This window comes from Lonchura striata, chromosome 8 (assembly GCF_046129695.1).
Source record: "Lonchura striata isolate bLonStr1 chromosome 8, bLonStr1.mat, whole genome shotgun sequence".
Lineage (NCBI taxonomy): Eukaryota > Metazoa > Chordata > Aves > Passeriformes > Estrildidae > Lonchura > Lonchura striata.
In genome coordinates, this window is record NC_134610.1 from 37517625 (window position 1) to 37531533 (window position 13909).

A 13909-nucleotide genomic window follows, 5' to 3' on the forward strand; every position below is an offset into this window, starting at 1 on the left:
GGGCTCTGAGGGGCCAGACGCTGTTTTGGAACTTCCCCTCCTCATGGAACTTCCCTCACCCTCTCAAGCCTCGCCACGTGCTGCGTCTGGCAGCTCAAAGCAGGACCTTTCTCCATCCCTAATAAACCTTATACCCCAAGAGCAGCCTTCAGAGATCTCTCGTCTCCATTCATCTAAACCGTCCTGGAGCCGGCAGCGCTCTCTACAAACAGCGCCTGCAGGGCTCCCCTGCCCACCGTGAAGGTGCTGGCACCAAATCCTGGCGCTGGCCCTGGAGGGGCAGAGGGCCGGCTGCTGCCCGGGGAGCCGCGGTGCCGCCCCGCAGCCCCGCCGGGCCGCGGCTCCATCGGCCCCGGCTGGGCCGCAGGAGCCTGGAGCAGAGCCCGCGCGGCTTCTGGGAAGGGAGCAGCATGTGCAGCACGGGCTGGTGCCCCTGGCTGCAGCACTGCACACGGACTGACTCCAGAATTCAGACCTTACAGAACATGGTTGCACAGTTACATTCACACAACAATAGATCTCTACAGCTTCAGGCAATCACACAGCAGGTTTTTGTTGCCACCTGGCAGGGTGCTAGACATGCTGCAGCCTTCTTCAAAGTGTCACCTTCAGAAGCTGCTCTGAGTAAGGCCACAAGAACAGCCATTTCAAGTCCACACACACACATAGCCCAGCAGAGGAAAGACAGGAAGGGTCTATTTATGATGTATTCCAGCAAAGGTTTATTGCATCCACCTGGCTGAAGGGATCAGGGACAAAGACCTGGCCATGTGCTCTGCACAAGGTTAAGCAGGGGTCAGTGGCCAATGGTCTGAGGGCACAGGGGCAGCACAAAGGGCAGAGCAAAGGGCATTGGCCTACAGGGAAGATGGGGCTGGCCACCAGGGATACCACAACCAATGAGGAAACAGGGAAAGGAAAAAATGCAAGAATTTGGGACACGGGGAAAGGAACTGGGGTGGATCCTGGTGTTGCAAGGCTCCGTGGCAGAAGTCTTCTCTTTAAGCCTAGGTGGAGAGTCTATTGTATATTCTTCCAAGACAAGGCCCTTGGGATTTCCCGGAAGGGTTTAAAGCATTCCACAGGTTTTATATAGGAAGGGAGTGAACAAAAAGCACAATTTTCACATCCAAGGCAGACAAATGATATGGGAAAAATAATTTCCAGAAAGGAACCTTATCTCAAGAATTTATGATGCAGCTAACTGCCATGTGAATCAGTGAAAGCCCAGCTCCTTTATTTTTCAGCAGGAAATATTTCCACATGAAAACAAATACCACTGCTATTGTTAGTGCTGGAGCCCCCAGGATGATGTCATGCACAGCATACAGTACAGTTGGGTGATAAAATGCAGGGAGAAAAGAGCAGCAACCTCTCTGAATGTATCATATGGATATAAAACTTGCAGAGAGTATCCAAAGAGGGGAATGAAGATGATGAGGGGCCAGGAGGGGAAGCTGTATGAGGAACAGCTGAGGTCAATTGGCTTGTTCAGCTTGGAGAGAGGAGGAGGTCTCAGCATGACTGGCAGCTTTCTCCCAAAGGACAGCTCCAATCTCTGCTCTCTGTGACAGGGACAGCACCTGAGGGAGTGGCTGGAGCTGTGTCAGGGCAGGGTCAGGTGGAATTTTAGGAAAAGGTTTTCCCAGATGGTGCTGGCACACTGACCAGATGCCCTCAGGGAATGGGCACAGCCCCAGGCTGACAGAGCCCAAGGAACATTTGAACAATGCTCTCAGGGATGCATAGGATAGGATTGTTGGGATGTCTGTGCAGGACCAGGGGTTGGACTCCATGATCCTTGCAGGTCCTTTCCTCTGGTGAGTCTATGATTCCATGATTCCTAGACACTGGGAAGGAAGCTTGATACAATGCTTTGCCATGTAAATAAATGCTATTTGTAGTGTTTTCAGCTGGCTATGCTCTCAGCTATACAAAAGAAAAAAAAAAAAAAAATAGTGACAGAATTCAGATGCTATTTTAGACAGAAAGAGCCACCTCACCATATCAAGCACTGCTCTGTTTAAAGGTTCCAACAATCTCTTCTCCATTTCCAGCTGCAAACATCAGCAAACACACATTGGAAAAGTCAAATGAATTCCAACATTCCCAGAATACAAATTTTCATGATTGAAACCAAGGAAGGATTGCCCACAAAGCCTTAGAAACAGTTCCTAGATAAATTAATGTCTCTCCCATGCAGGGCTGTAATAGCTGAACTTCTGCACTGCTGAAAGGTTCCGGGTAGAGGAGGAACAAGTCCACAATGTTCCTTTACAGTCTGAAATAGGGATGCAGGGTTGGACCAAAGGCTTTCCTTGGGGGGATGATGCTGAAATCCACTACATTCTGGCACACCAGCATTCCAGACCCCAGCAGGTCTGACAGCCCGTGCAAGGAACAAGCAAGATCCAGCTACTACAGGGCAGAACAGGAAGGGAGATTGATTCATTCAGACATGCAATTAGTGCTTGAAGGAAACCCATGCACAGGTCCCTCCAAGTGAAATGGAAAAGCAAAGGGATTTTGGCAAGAGCAGCAGAACTCTTGGAAATAGGAGTGATTTGCAACAGCAGCTTAACAAGGACTAATTGCTGCCACTGGACCTTAGGGCAGATGAGAAGATTTTGGGTAACACAGGAATCATGTCAGGAGATAAGCAGCCATCTCCAGTTTCACCACAACCTTGCAACAAGCAGAAAGGGCTGTTTGATCAACAAAAATAAAAATTGCAAGAAAATCCTGCTGACTCCTGCTGAGACATTGATACTCTGGTGCCTCCATTACCATCTGCTTGGGGGGTGCTGCCAGCTTCAAGCAATTATTCTTCATGAATTGGTACCTGTGTGAGCAACAGAAAGAATTGGTGAGTAGAACTCCCAGCCCACCTCAAGGCTTTGCTTTCATCCTCTCGACATCAGCTTGGGTGACTGGATGCCTTGTCCAGGGGAGGGTGTCCCTGCCCATGGCAGAGGGTGGAACTGGATGAGCTTTAAGGTCCCTTCCAACCCAAACCGCTCTGGGATTCTAGGATTCTTCTGAAGGCACTGCCATCCATCATGAGAGGTCCCTTTCCACAAGCTCCACCATAAACTACTGTCCCTTGTCCCAGGCTGCCCCCCTGTATCTAATTACAACCTGTTTTCCAGCCACATTGCAGCTCCCTTTGATCAGCGCTGGCACTGTTTGAGCAGCACTGGACTAAATGGCCTCCAGAGTTCCACTATTTTACAGCCTATTTTTTAGGCAACTTGGAGTCCAGCACATCCCAGAAGCACCCAGGAACTGGTGATCCTTGTAGATTTTATTAGGTGGTTGCAAGTCATTCATGACTAAAAGGCACTCAGTTCAAGTGAATATCCAGTTCTCCCAGGAAAAGAGTGAGCGGACTGGGGAATGTTTGGCACAGGTTTAAGGTCTCTTGGACGAAACCACTCTGTGGAAGAAAGAGCCAGGCCGTAATGTCCGGGCTGATCAAGTTGTTCCAGATTATCCCATTCAACAGTTACACTTCTTAACCTGCTGTCTCTAAAGGTGACAGTGTTCTCTGCATCAATATTCTGTCTGCTTTTCACATCCCACTGTGGGACCCAAAACAATTCTTTCTTGAAACTGGAGGCAAAAGGACACAAGGCTGATGACCAGACACTCAAACTGCACCTGAGGCTTTGGGTCAGCTCCTCACACTGCAGTTTATTGTACAGGACACAGGAAGGCTACAGCAATCCAGCCTAATGCCCCACTTTGATAGTGGAAAAATAAACCTTACTCCTGCCCTCACTTCTGTCTTTTCTATTTGGATTGCCTGCTCTTCAGAGTTAAAAGATACCAAGGGTAATAGATCCAGCACAGCAGCTCCTCAATTTCTAGAGGCCCTCCAACAAAAAGACAACTAAAATAACCTTGGGTTAGTCACAGTTATTCAGAGGCAAGCGAGCAAAACAAGGTATTTTAAACAGTGCCAAAAATTGATAGAAACCCCAGATGGAAAACTGTATTTTTCATAAAGAAAAACACAAATGAGGAAGAGAAGTTGGGTCTCGTTTCTTCCCCAGTATCAGACAATATGAATACAACCATCAACAATTAATACTAGCTCTTCTTTCAAAGACACACCAATTTAACACCACAAATGCTGGTAATTTTTTCAAGGCAGACAATGGATTTAAAGAGGGCTTACCTTGCTCCAGTAGCTGCTCTTGAATTTCAGCTCCACTTATTTAATTTTACTGGAAATCTCTTTCAGAAGGCCTTTCAAATCAGAGAGCTTAAAAAAAAAAAAAAAGAGGAGGTTATTTTTGTAAAGTCCATCTAGCTGAAGGAATGCAATGCTAATGAGCAATGAAAGTAACAAGTAATTGCCTCTGCAGGTATTTCACCCAATGCAAGAGTGCTCGAGAGGACAGTACCAAGTACAATGTTCATCAGGGCAATTAATGCAGCAAGCCCTGATGCCTCTATTTCAGCGAGTTAACCAGCAGTTACCAGACGAGAAAAGCAAGAGATGGGTATTTATTTTCAGGAGAGAATTAAGGTTAGCAGATCTCCTTTCAGTTTCAAGAGCAGCATCATACTCACTCACCACTTCCCCTTCAGTCTGGAAGCAAGCTATTATTTTGCAATCTAAATTATTTGACAGTAACCAAAAAAAGTACTCTGAAGTATATGTGGGTCTTTTCACCTGAGCTTCCCAAAAAGTCTGTGCTTCATACCAAAGCCACTCCCCACTTCAGAGGCCAAACAGATAATTCAGTCAAGCCTCAGAAAATAACCATTGTGAACACACATACCCATTTCAACATCACAGTCATAAAAAATTATTTGTATGACAAAACTCATAATGTGCTCTCTGGTATATGGGTAGCCTTATATTGCTTAATTACACCATGCCAACACCACCAGAAGCTAAACTTGACAGACACCTTTGGGACGGGGACATGTCAAGTGTGTGACACCCCTTCTTCCCACTGACGTTTCATGGACCTGTTAGACAGCGGAATGTTGCAGTTTAAGATGGAAATTACTTCTGCTTTAGTCCATCCCACAAGGAATATTGAGAAGCACTCCTCCAGTGCTAAGCAAGTGTCTTTGTTTCATTTCCCTGCACATTAGAAAGCTCTTGTGGCTTGGAAGGGATCTCACAGCTCATTTTTGGCTGCTCCAACCCCATCCAGCCTGGCTTTGGATACTTCCAGGGATCCAGGGGCAGCCACAGCTTCTCTGGGTACCCTGTTCCAGGGTGGGCCCACCCTCACAGCCAAGAATTTCTTCCCATTATCCCGTCTAATCCTGCTCTCAGTTCAAAACCATTCCCTTCTGTCCTAATCACTACATGCCCTACACACTCCTATCTATGGAATCAAAAGAGCACAGTAAAAAAGCCCAATTAAAATGGGGTCCTGGTGACAGTGACAAAGACTGCACACAACTCTGGGAGGCTCATTTTCCTTGCCATGGCACACCCCCTGCTTTACCAGAGAGAATCACATTTCCCGGAGCGATCTGGGACAGAAGTACCTTTGCATCCAGTTGTCTGAATCGATGCACTATCCTAGAAGCAGAAGGAGAACATGAAGCAATGGGATCAGTCTGGATACCAAGGAAAACTTGGCTAATTACCACACCCCAACTCCCCCCAGTGCTCCATCCTCCCAGGGAGGCAGGGCTGCACGTGACTGGCATCATTTTTAGTACAAGTAAATTAACTAACATGCACATTACTATTAGTAGGATGCTATTACATTTTCCTTCTCAAGACATTTTTGCTTCCAGTACCAAGGAAATGTTTTTGGTATTTGTTTGGCTTCTTATGCAATGCTGTTTGTCTCTGGGTAGTCTTAACCTAAACACTTATTTGTGGATGGCAATGTTCATGCCCACAGATATGGAAGGGTCTGGTTTTTCTTGTCCATTCCTATTAGCTCTCTCTGATTAAGAGAAATATTCAAGCTGCCAGAAGTTAGCAAAGTTAAGCAATCATACAGAGCAGGTTTTGTTCTCTAGCAGTGTTCCGTTTTCTTGCTTTCTTTCAGTTTTTGTTGGTTTTTTTTTTTCCTCTTAAACTGTTACTCTGAAAACAGTGAGACAGATCCCAAATGTTTCCACGAGCTGGCAGTCAAAGAAATATCCAAGCGTAAGTCTCCAAAGTTTCAAATACCATGATTCTAAAGACCATCTTCCCCTCCTCAGAGGTCTCCACAACTCATGTTACTAATTACACATCTCCATTTGGATTACTGCTGTGGGAATGTCTGAGATTCCAGGTCCAACAGTAAACATTCTCTGCTAAATGTAAAATCATAGAATTATTTGAGTTGGAAAAGATCGAGTCCAACCAATTCCACCACTAACTCAGGTCCCCAAGTGCCATATCCACACAGCTTTTAAATCCCCACGCCGAGATGGGGGTGCCACCACTGCCTTGGGCAGTCTGTTCCAGGGCTGGACAACCCTTTCCATAAAGAACTTTTTCCTAATATCCAGCCTAAACTAATGCTACAGCAAGAGTCAGCTGTGGCACTGCTTCCCATGATAAGATCTCAAAACACCATGGGAAGACTTTTTTTTGTCTTCTCTTCAGCAAACAAAAAAAAGCACCATTTCACTTCAGAAATAAAAAGCACATTTATGCTGAGTTTATTTACTTACTCATTAGTTTGTAAACACCTAGAGCTGCTGAAAATGTGCCTTCACTAGAAATGTTCAAGAGAAAAGTAAGAGAATGAAGACAAAGATAGGCAGGCTTACTCTTCTGATGAATCATTTGCTTTTGTATTGATTTTGACAAGGTAATTTTCCTTCATGACAGCTTCCCATGCCAGGATTTCATTGTCCTCATTTCTTGAGCCTGGGAAATGTATTTGAAAGAAAAATACTTAATTTGTGTTTGAAAGCCAAGGTGCAAAGCGGCTGGGTCAGTGTGTGCATTCAGAGGTTAATGATTCCCTTCTCCACATCCTGAGCACTCACAGCCCCACTGCCCACCTGTGACTCAGCTCTCACAGATGTGACACTAACGCCTTTCACTGAATGCTCCTGGCAACCAGAGTCACTTAAAAACACAAAATACGAGCAAACATAAAACCCAAAACCCACCAAATAAGCAAACACAAAACCAACCCACAACCTTACAAGCTCCAGAAGTCTTTCTGTACTTTTTTTGAGTCTTGGTTAACACAGGTGCCTCTGCTTCAACAGGTACAGGATATTCTAGCAAGATCCCATCTGGGTTTGAGCTTTCCATTTGTTTCTACATTACCCCATATTGGATCATTAGGAGTAACACTTCTAAGGACCATGATATATGATTTTTGATTGAACTGAAACACTTCAGAATGATGAAGAATTGTCTTCTCTAAGAAGCATTTTGTGGTGGTGCTGTAAATTCAAGAGCTGATACAGAGGAGCCCACTTTGAGGCATCAAAGACATCCAGGGTAATACTTCAGCATTTTGTCATGTTCCAAAAGGACACAATAAACCACAGGGGTTTAAATAAAAAAATAAAATAAACTGAGACAGAAGAAGCCCCAGGCTGGTGAATGGATGAAGTCCCTTTCTTCCACCCAGTGCTCCTCTGACCTCACAAACCCCTCAGCTGTTCCCCCACAATCCAACAAGCATCTAAGCACTCAAATCCCAACCATTTCCATAAGAGTTAAAGGGGAAGGCAGGATTTTACCACAGTCAATACATCAGTGTGCTTCCTCTGCAGTTCTCAGTTCCTATCATCAGCAAAACCACAACCATTTTCTGGCTCTAATTAACTCTCCCATTCTTTCAGAGCTGCAACATCAACTGTGCATCATTTGAGCAGGAATTTCTGCCACCCAACAGCTTCCCCAGCAAGAAATCCACGCAGCAATTTAGACAGCCAAAATGATTTAGTGCTAAACAATTTTATACGCCAAAGAAGGCCCTTCCTCCTAAACTGGTAACAAATCCAGCTTCTGCTGCAGGGCACCAGGCAGGTTACTGATGGATGGGAAAAAGCCTGTCAATTAATTCAATTTATTCTCTCTCAGCTGAGAAAACACTATATTTGCTGGAGAGGCAAGGGGGAAAGCTTGTTAAAACAATTTCTATCTGTGTCCCCCAACAGAAAAAAGATAAATAGCTTGAGCATTGACTTGTCACATTTTTGAGGTGGTTTGCTCATTTGGCTACATGGAAACTGTTTGTTCTCTTTCAGTCACTCCCTAGCAAGAAGAATGAATTACAAAAAAAGCCAAACCCACAACCTTGCAAAGCTGAGAAACAGCATAAGCAGCCCTAAAGAGTTAGGATTAATCTGAAGTCTTAATGAGTTACACACACAAGGCAATTCTACATGGAAATGGCTTAGATAAGAGAGCACTGGATAAATATCACTTGAAAACTTGAATCTTACTGAAGAGATTTCCAGCAGCACAGTGGATTTGCATGACAGAGGTCTACATGGCCCTTGGAAATCTCCCAGCACAGCACAAAATGCCTGGAATAAGCACAGGATGCCATGCAGGAACTGCAATGCACCTGCTGCAGAGATGACTTTTGGGCAACAAGGAAAAATCCAACTCACAACAAATGGATGGCTCTTTGCTTTCTTTGTTACAGCAGCACTTGAAGCATTTCCTCAGCACCATGAATATGTAGGCAAAGATGACAAAGGGGAAGGGGATGGTCAGGCGACTGCAGTATTCCTGCACCAGGAAAAAGCGTTGGAACTTCCACACCTGGTCATTGTTCTCTTGCACTGATCCAACAGTGTAACTGATGGGAAAGAGAGAACACAACCAGGATGAGTTGGTCACCAAAGAGCTGCATCAGAGCCAGCAACAGAGCATTCCTCTACTGTACCAGGGCATGGTTTTATAGTCACAGAATCCCAGAGTAGTTTGGCTTGGGAAGGACCTTAAAGCTCACCCCATTCCATCCCCTGCCATGGGCAGGGACACCTTCTATCATCCCAGGTTGTTCCAAGCCCCATCTAACCTGGCCTTGGACACTGCCAGGGATCCAGGGGCAGCCACAGCTGCTCTGGGCACCCTGTGCCAGGGCCTGCCCACCCTCACAGGGGACAATTCCTTCCCAGTATCCCATCCATCCATGCCCTCTGGCAGTGGAAGCCATTCCCTGTGTCCTGTCCCTCCATGCCTTATCCCCAGTTCCTCTCCAGCTCTCCTGGAGACGCTTTAGTCCCTGCAAGGGGCTCTGAGCTCTCCCTGGAGCCTTTTTCTCCCCAGGTGAGCACCCTCAGCTCTCCTAGCCTGGCTCCATTCCCTTTGAGAATCTCCTCTCATTCCGGCAGCTCCATGTCCTTCTGATGTTAGGGGCCCTAGTCATTCTGAAGGTAGTCATTTTTATTAACCAGGAGGTTATTTAGTTTGTTCTCCTCCTTAGAGAGTATTTCGCAAATGGGTGGAATTAAAACAGTAGGAAAAAAAACCCTTGAAGTTACAAATAAACAGGAAAATATATGAATAGGAAGAAAATACTCCATGTATTTTTACTACCTCAGCTCTAACCAGTCTTCTTCTAGCCTAGACACATGAGAACAGGATGCTTCTTCACAAGATATTGTGTCTTATTAACTGAGCAGATAACTGCTTTCTTAGAAAAAAGCCCAAACCTAAAATGAGAACACTTACAAGAAATTTAAAAGCTCCTGAGATTTATAGTAGACGTATTAAGGACACTGCAGGCACAGATCAAACCCACAGCACAAGGCACTGTATGGACCCTGCAAAGCAACAACCACAGGTGCAAGCAGCTCCCAGGCTGCCTGACCTTTCAGTGTGACATTAAGTGGCAGATGGATGCTCCCAAAATGCCTCTGCTCAGAGCCTAATGCACCTTTATGTGAGATAAATGCAAACCTTCACCTGGTGGAGATTCTCTTTTTGTGTAAAAGATAGATGCAACTGGTGAAAACTAGAGGGTTTTTTTACTGGCATAACAGCATAAACCAGAGCATTTACCATCAGGTATTGTTAAAGTAAGTGTTCTAGCAAATATTAAAGGTTTTAGGGTAGAGCTGGCTTACTGCTGTATACTTTCCTTCATTGTTGAAAGGTACTTGCACCCTTCCTAGGGAGTATGAGCATGCTTGTCTCTCCCCAGGCACAGATATGCTTTACCTTGGATGCCTTGCCAAAAATAGTATTTCTGATTTTCTTTAGATTCTAGGTCAGCCTGGGGAAGAGGGGTCAGAGCAGAACCTAAATCTGAGGCATTCTCAACTTATCACTCTCTAGCATCTCATCTCAGGCCAGGAAACACTGGCAGCGTCATTCAGCTGAGAGATGCTCTTGAGCAGCACCAGGAGTCCTGTCAATACTCCTGTTGCCAAAGCAACTTCCTGCCAAGGTACCATCAAATCACAAAAATAAACTTGTGGTCCTCAAGAAGGCTGGTCAGAGGTTTTGAGTACTCTTGTCATGAGTGTAAAGCAGAAAAGGACAAGGGCTGGGAATGGGAACAGAGGCACAACACCAATCCAGCTGCATTCCCAAGTGAGACATGAAGGCAACACACCCCCAAAATCTGATATGAGGAACTTCCCATGATTAAATCAACTCTGTGCCACAGCTTGCAGAGGATGCAACAAAGATTTCTGGGAGAAGCTGAGGAAGACATTCCCTGACCTTGCTGGTCTAGAGGTGATGGCACTTCTCAAGACAAAGTCCTTTTGCATGTCCCAGGGGGATGTGGCCCATTGCCTGTGGTCTAAGTCAGAACAATAAATGGCAGGTCCATCAAATCAGTACCAGACTTATCCTCACCACACAGCTGCTCAGGTTAATAAAACCACAGTGTCCTGAAGAGTGATGATAACTCATTTACTCACTCTGCTGCTCAAGCAAGGTCACTTGGGCAGCAACTCACATTTCGGTAAGGCTCTGACCCAGCATCACCCCTGTGATGGGTTTGCTGGGGTTTGCACCACACCCACAGTGCAGAGGATGCTTAGAGATGGAGGCAAAGGACAGGCAGCAATCCCTCCCCAGGACACTGCACCAGTTTCCCCCAGGCTGCTGTGACAGATGCAGAGGCGAGGCTTGGCTTCCTGCTGTTTTCCAGCACTCCAGTCTCTTCCCCAGAGCTATGTCAGTGCAGGGATGACCAGGAAGCCACGGCTCCTTCGTTACGTACCCGAACATGGCCACGAGCAGGTTGACCAGGAGGATGTTGGTGGAGAGCATGTAAATGCACACAAGGGGAATGGTGATCCACTCCGGGAAGCGGGGCTGGTTGTTGGCATCCAGCTCCACGCACAAGGGCTTGGACTTGTTCCCAGAAAAAGTGCAGTGGTCGAAGTTGTAGGTGGTACCTCAGAGAGGGGAGAGCAAACAGGGAGCTCCTCGTTCTGCTGGTCCTGCCCTCATCCCTCCATTCCTGCTCCCCGTTAGACTTGGAGGCAGGGGGCAAATGCAATTGGTACAAACAAAACTAGTGATAAAGTCCACAACCTGAGGATTCGAGGTATTGGTAGTAGTCCGGTTGAAATGATAGCTGCTCCTCTTGCAGTGGCTGATGAATTGCAGCTGAAGTGGTGATCTTTAGAAGGGTATAGTTTTCTCTGAAGATCTGGTGGCAGTGCAGCCGGTCTTCCTCTGCGCCGGGGCCGCCTCCGAGCTCCGCCGCCGCCGCCTCACCGCGCTCCAGCCGCTTCTCTGGGAATCTTGCCGAAGGAGCTGCTTCTCTGGGAAATCCCGCAAAGAGAGAGAGCTGCTTCTCTGGGAATCCCGTAAAGAGAGAGAGAGCTGCTTTGTCTCCAAAAAGGTACCACTTTATACAATAAAAGAGTGCTTGGCTTCCCCCTCTGGGTGGAGCATCTCACAATGGGATGATGTTAGGTTTACCAGCCCTGCAAGTGAGTCAGTCAATGGCCCATTAACAAACCATTACCTCTTCGGAGCAAACCATTGTTCTTGGAAGAAATAACAAACCTGCCCAACCTCCAACAGATGGCAAATAGAATACAAGCTTATCTTACAAACCAGGACAGTACTTTAAAATCTAAAACTCTAAACTATGCTCCACTTAGCTGAACATGTCTGCTTTAAAAGATAGATTCACATTCTCAATTCAAGCACCTAAGTTTGGAAGCCTTTTCCAAGGTCTCACATCAAATCCTGTAAATCTGAGGATTCTAAGCCTTCACTTACAGGCCCGAAGATCTGAGAATTCCTTGCATTTCCTTTTCCAACACTGATGGTGTTAGAGAGTGCCCAGGATCTGTTTTATAAGTCAGCTCTGGCAGGAACAAATTGGCTGCCTGAGGGCTGCTTGTGGCCTCTGACACCCAATTGCTCAGGGCTTCCCACTGCCCCAGTCCCTCCGGGTCTCCCCCAGCCCGGCCAACCTGCCCGGCAGCGGTGCTGCAGCCCCACAGGAGCTCCAGAGGAGCCCCACCAAGAGGCACCTCAGAGCCCTCAACCATCCAGCCAGCAACACACGGGCAGGAGGATACGGATGGCGCTTCCTGCCTGGGACAGGGCTTGTGGCCATCTCCAGGCACCGCTCTCGCAGGGATCCCTGCAGCTCTGGCCTTGCCCACCCGCTCTGTGGGCAGCAAAAGGCTTCAGCAGAGCCACCAAAGGCCAAGGGGCTTTTGGCCATTTTCCCTGCAACCCTGCATGCCTGGGCACCTTGCTGAGCACAAGCAAACTTTTCCCCCTTAAGGGCCTCAGGCCCCCTCTGCTTGCTGTGCTACTGAGCACAAGCACCCTTTTCACCCTTTCCTCCCACTTGCCCTGCAGACCCTGAGCAGCAAAGAATAGCTCTTGGGCATCTGCGTATTCTAACACATTCTTTATTTACTCAGGATAAAAAATGGAAGGGAAGAAAATAAACATCTTAGAGAAGAGGAAAATCCCACTGGCTCAGGTGGCCCCAAGAAAGAGAGCTTCCTGAATCAGCTCTCCTCCGAGCTCCAACAGTGCAGACATCCGAGCCCTGACAGACAAGGCCATGTCGTCCATTTCCGGCGCAGCTGATCTTGCATCTTCTGGAAGATGGAGTATCGCCCACACTGTATTGCCTGGAGGACATGCAGTGTTTGAAGTGCCAGCTCTAACACGGCAGTACTGACATCCTCTGTCAGACATTCAAGGGCTCCAAGAGAAAGGAACAGAGCCACGGTCAGATCCCGACTCTGCGGGGAGCCGAGGGGAGTCTCCCGTGCCAGGGCCATCCCAGCCAGCTCTTGCCATGGCCGGGAGGGATCAGGGACCAAGGGGATCAGCCCGAAGCTGCTGGCCACGAATCCCACACGTGTCCCTGAACTCTCTGTGTGCTCTACCTAGGAGAGCAGAGCTCTCCGCAGCCGGGGCAGGGCTTGCAGCTCGCCCCACAGCCCCCGCTGTCAGCCCGCTGCCCTCTCTCACCATTGCAGATCAGCTGGAGCTCTTCTTGCTGTCCCCTCAAGCTCCGCCCGGCCATCCCTGGGAACACAGAGCCTGTCAGCCCAGCGGCACAGCTCCTGCCAGCGGCGCTGCCAGCCCTGTGCCCACAAGGCCTCCTGGCCCGGCAGGGCTCAGCCCGGGCCCTGGCCGCTCGCTGCCGAACCCAGGGCACGGCTGCCAGAGGCGCCGGGCCCGGGTGGCGCTGCCGGGGCAGCAGGCGGGGCTGGGGCCGAGCTGCGGCGGGGCGGGGAGGGAGCCCGGGCTCGAGGCTCACCCATGAACCTGACGGCCGCCTCTCGCAGGGGCTCCTGTGGGCTCTCCAGGTAGGGCAGGGCCCGGCGCAGGAGCTCGGCCGCGCTGCTGCTGTCCTCTGCCAGCTGGAGAGAGCGGCAGCAGAGAAGGGTTGGCGCGGGCTCAGCCCCGGGGCCGGGCGCTCCCCGCGCCAGCCCCGGCCTCCCCTGCCCGCACTGCCCTGAGGCCCGGCCAGCAGCCGCTGGCGCCGGGCTCTGGAGGGGGCAGAGG

At 48.3% G+C, this 13909-nt stretch overlaps 1 protein-coding gene across 1 annotated transcript; it reads right to left on the minus strand.

Annotated features, from left to right (window-relative positions):
- Positions 1-4216: 4216 nt before the first annotated feature.
- Positions 4217-12774, minus strand: LOC144246724 (transient receptor potential cation channel subfamily M member 8-like). Its single transcript, XM_077785228.1, has 6 exons — positions 12732-12774; positions 11133-11310; positions 8560-8750; positions 6748-6847; positions 5518-5551; positions 4217-4267 (listed from the first exon to the last, which is right to left on the minus strand). Exons 1-6 carry the CDS (start codon positions 12772-12774, stop codon positions 4217-4219), a joined length of 597 nt encoding a protein of 198 aa, XP_077641354.1.
- Positions 12775-13909: the final 1135 nt, after the last annotated feature.

Coding starts and splice junctions, on each gene's coding strand:
- LOC144246724 (XM_077785228.1), bottom strand. CDS start 12,774: ATGCCCAAGAGCTATTCTTTGCTGCTCAGGGTCTGCAGGGCAA. Junction 8,751..11,132: donor CTGCTCGTGGCCATGTTCGG/GTACGTAACGAA, acceptor CTTTCCCATCAG/TTACACTGTTGGATCAGTGC. Junction 6,848..8,559: donor CAAAGAGCCATCCATTTGTT/GTGAGTTGGATT, acceptor TACATTTCCCAG/GCTCAAGAAATGAGGACAAT.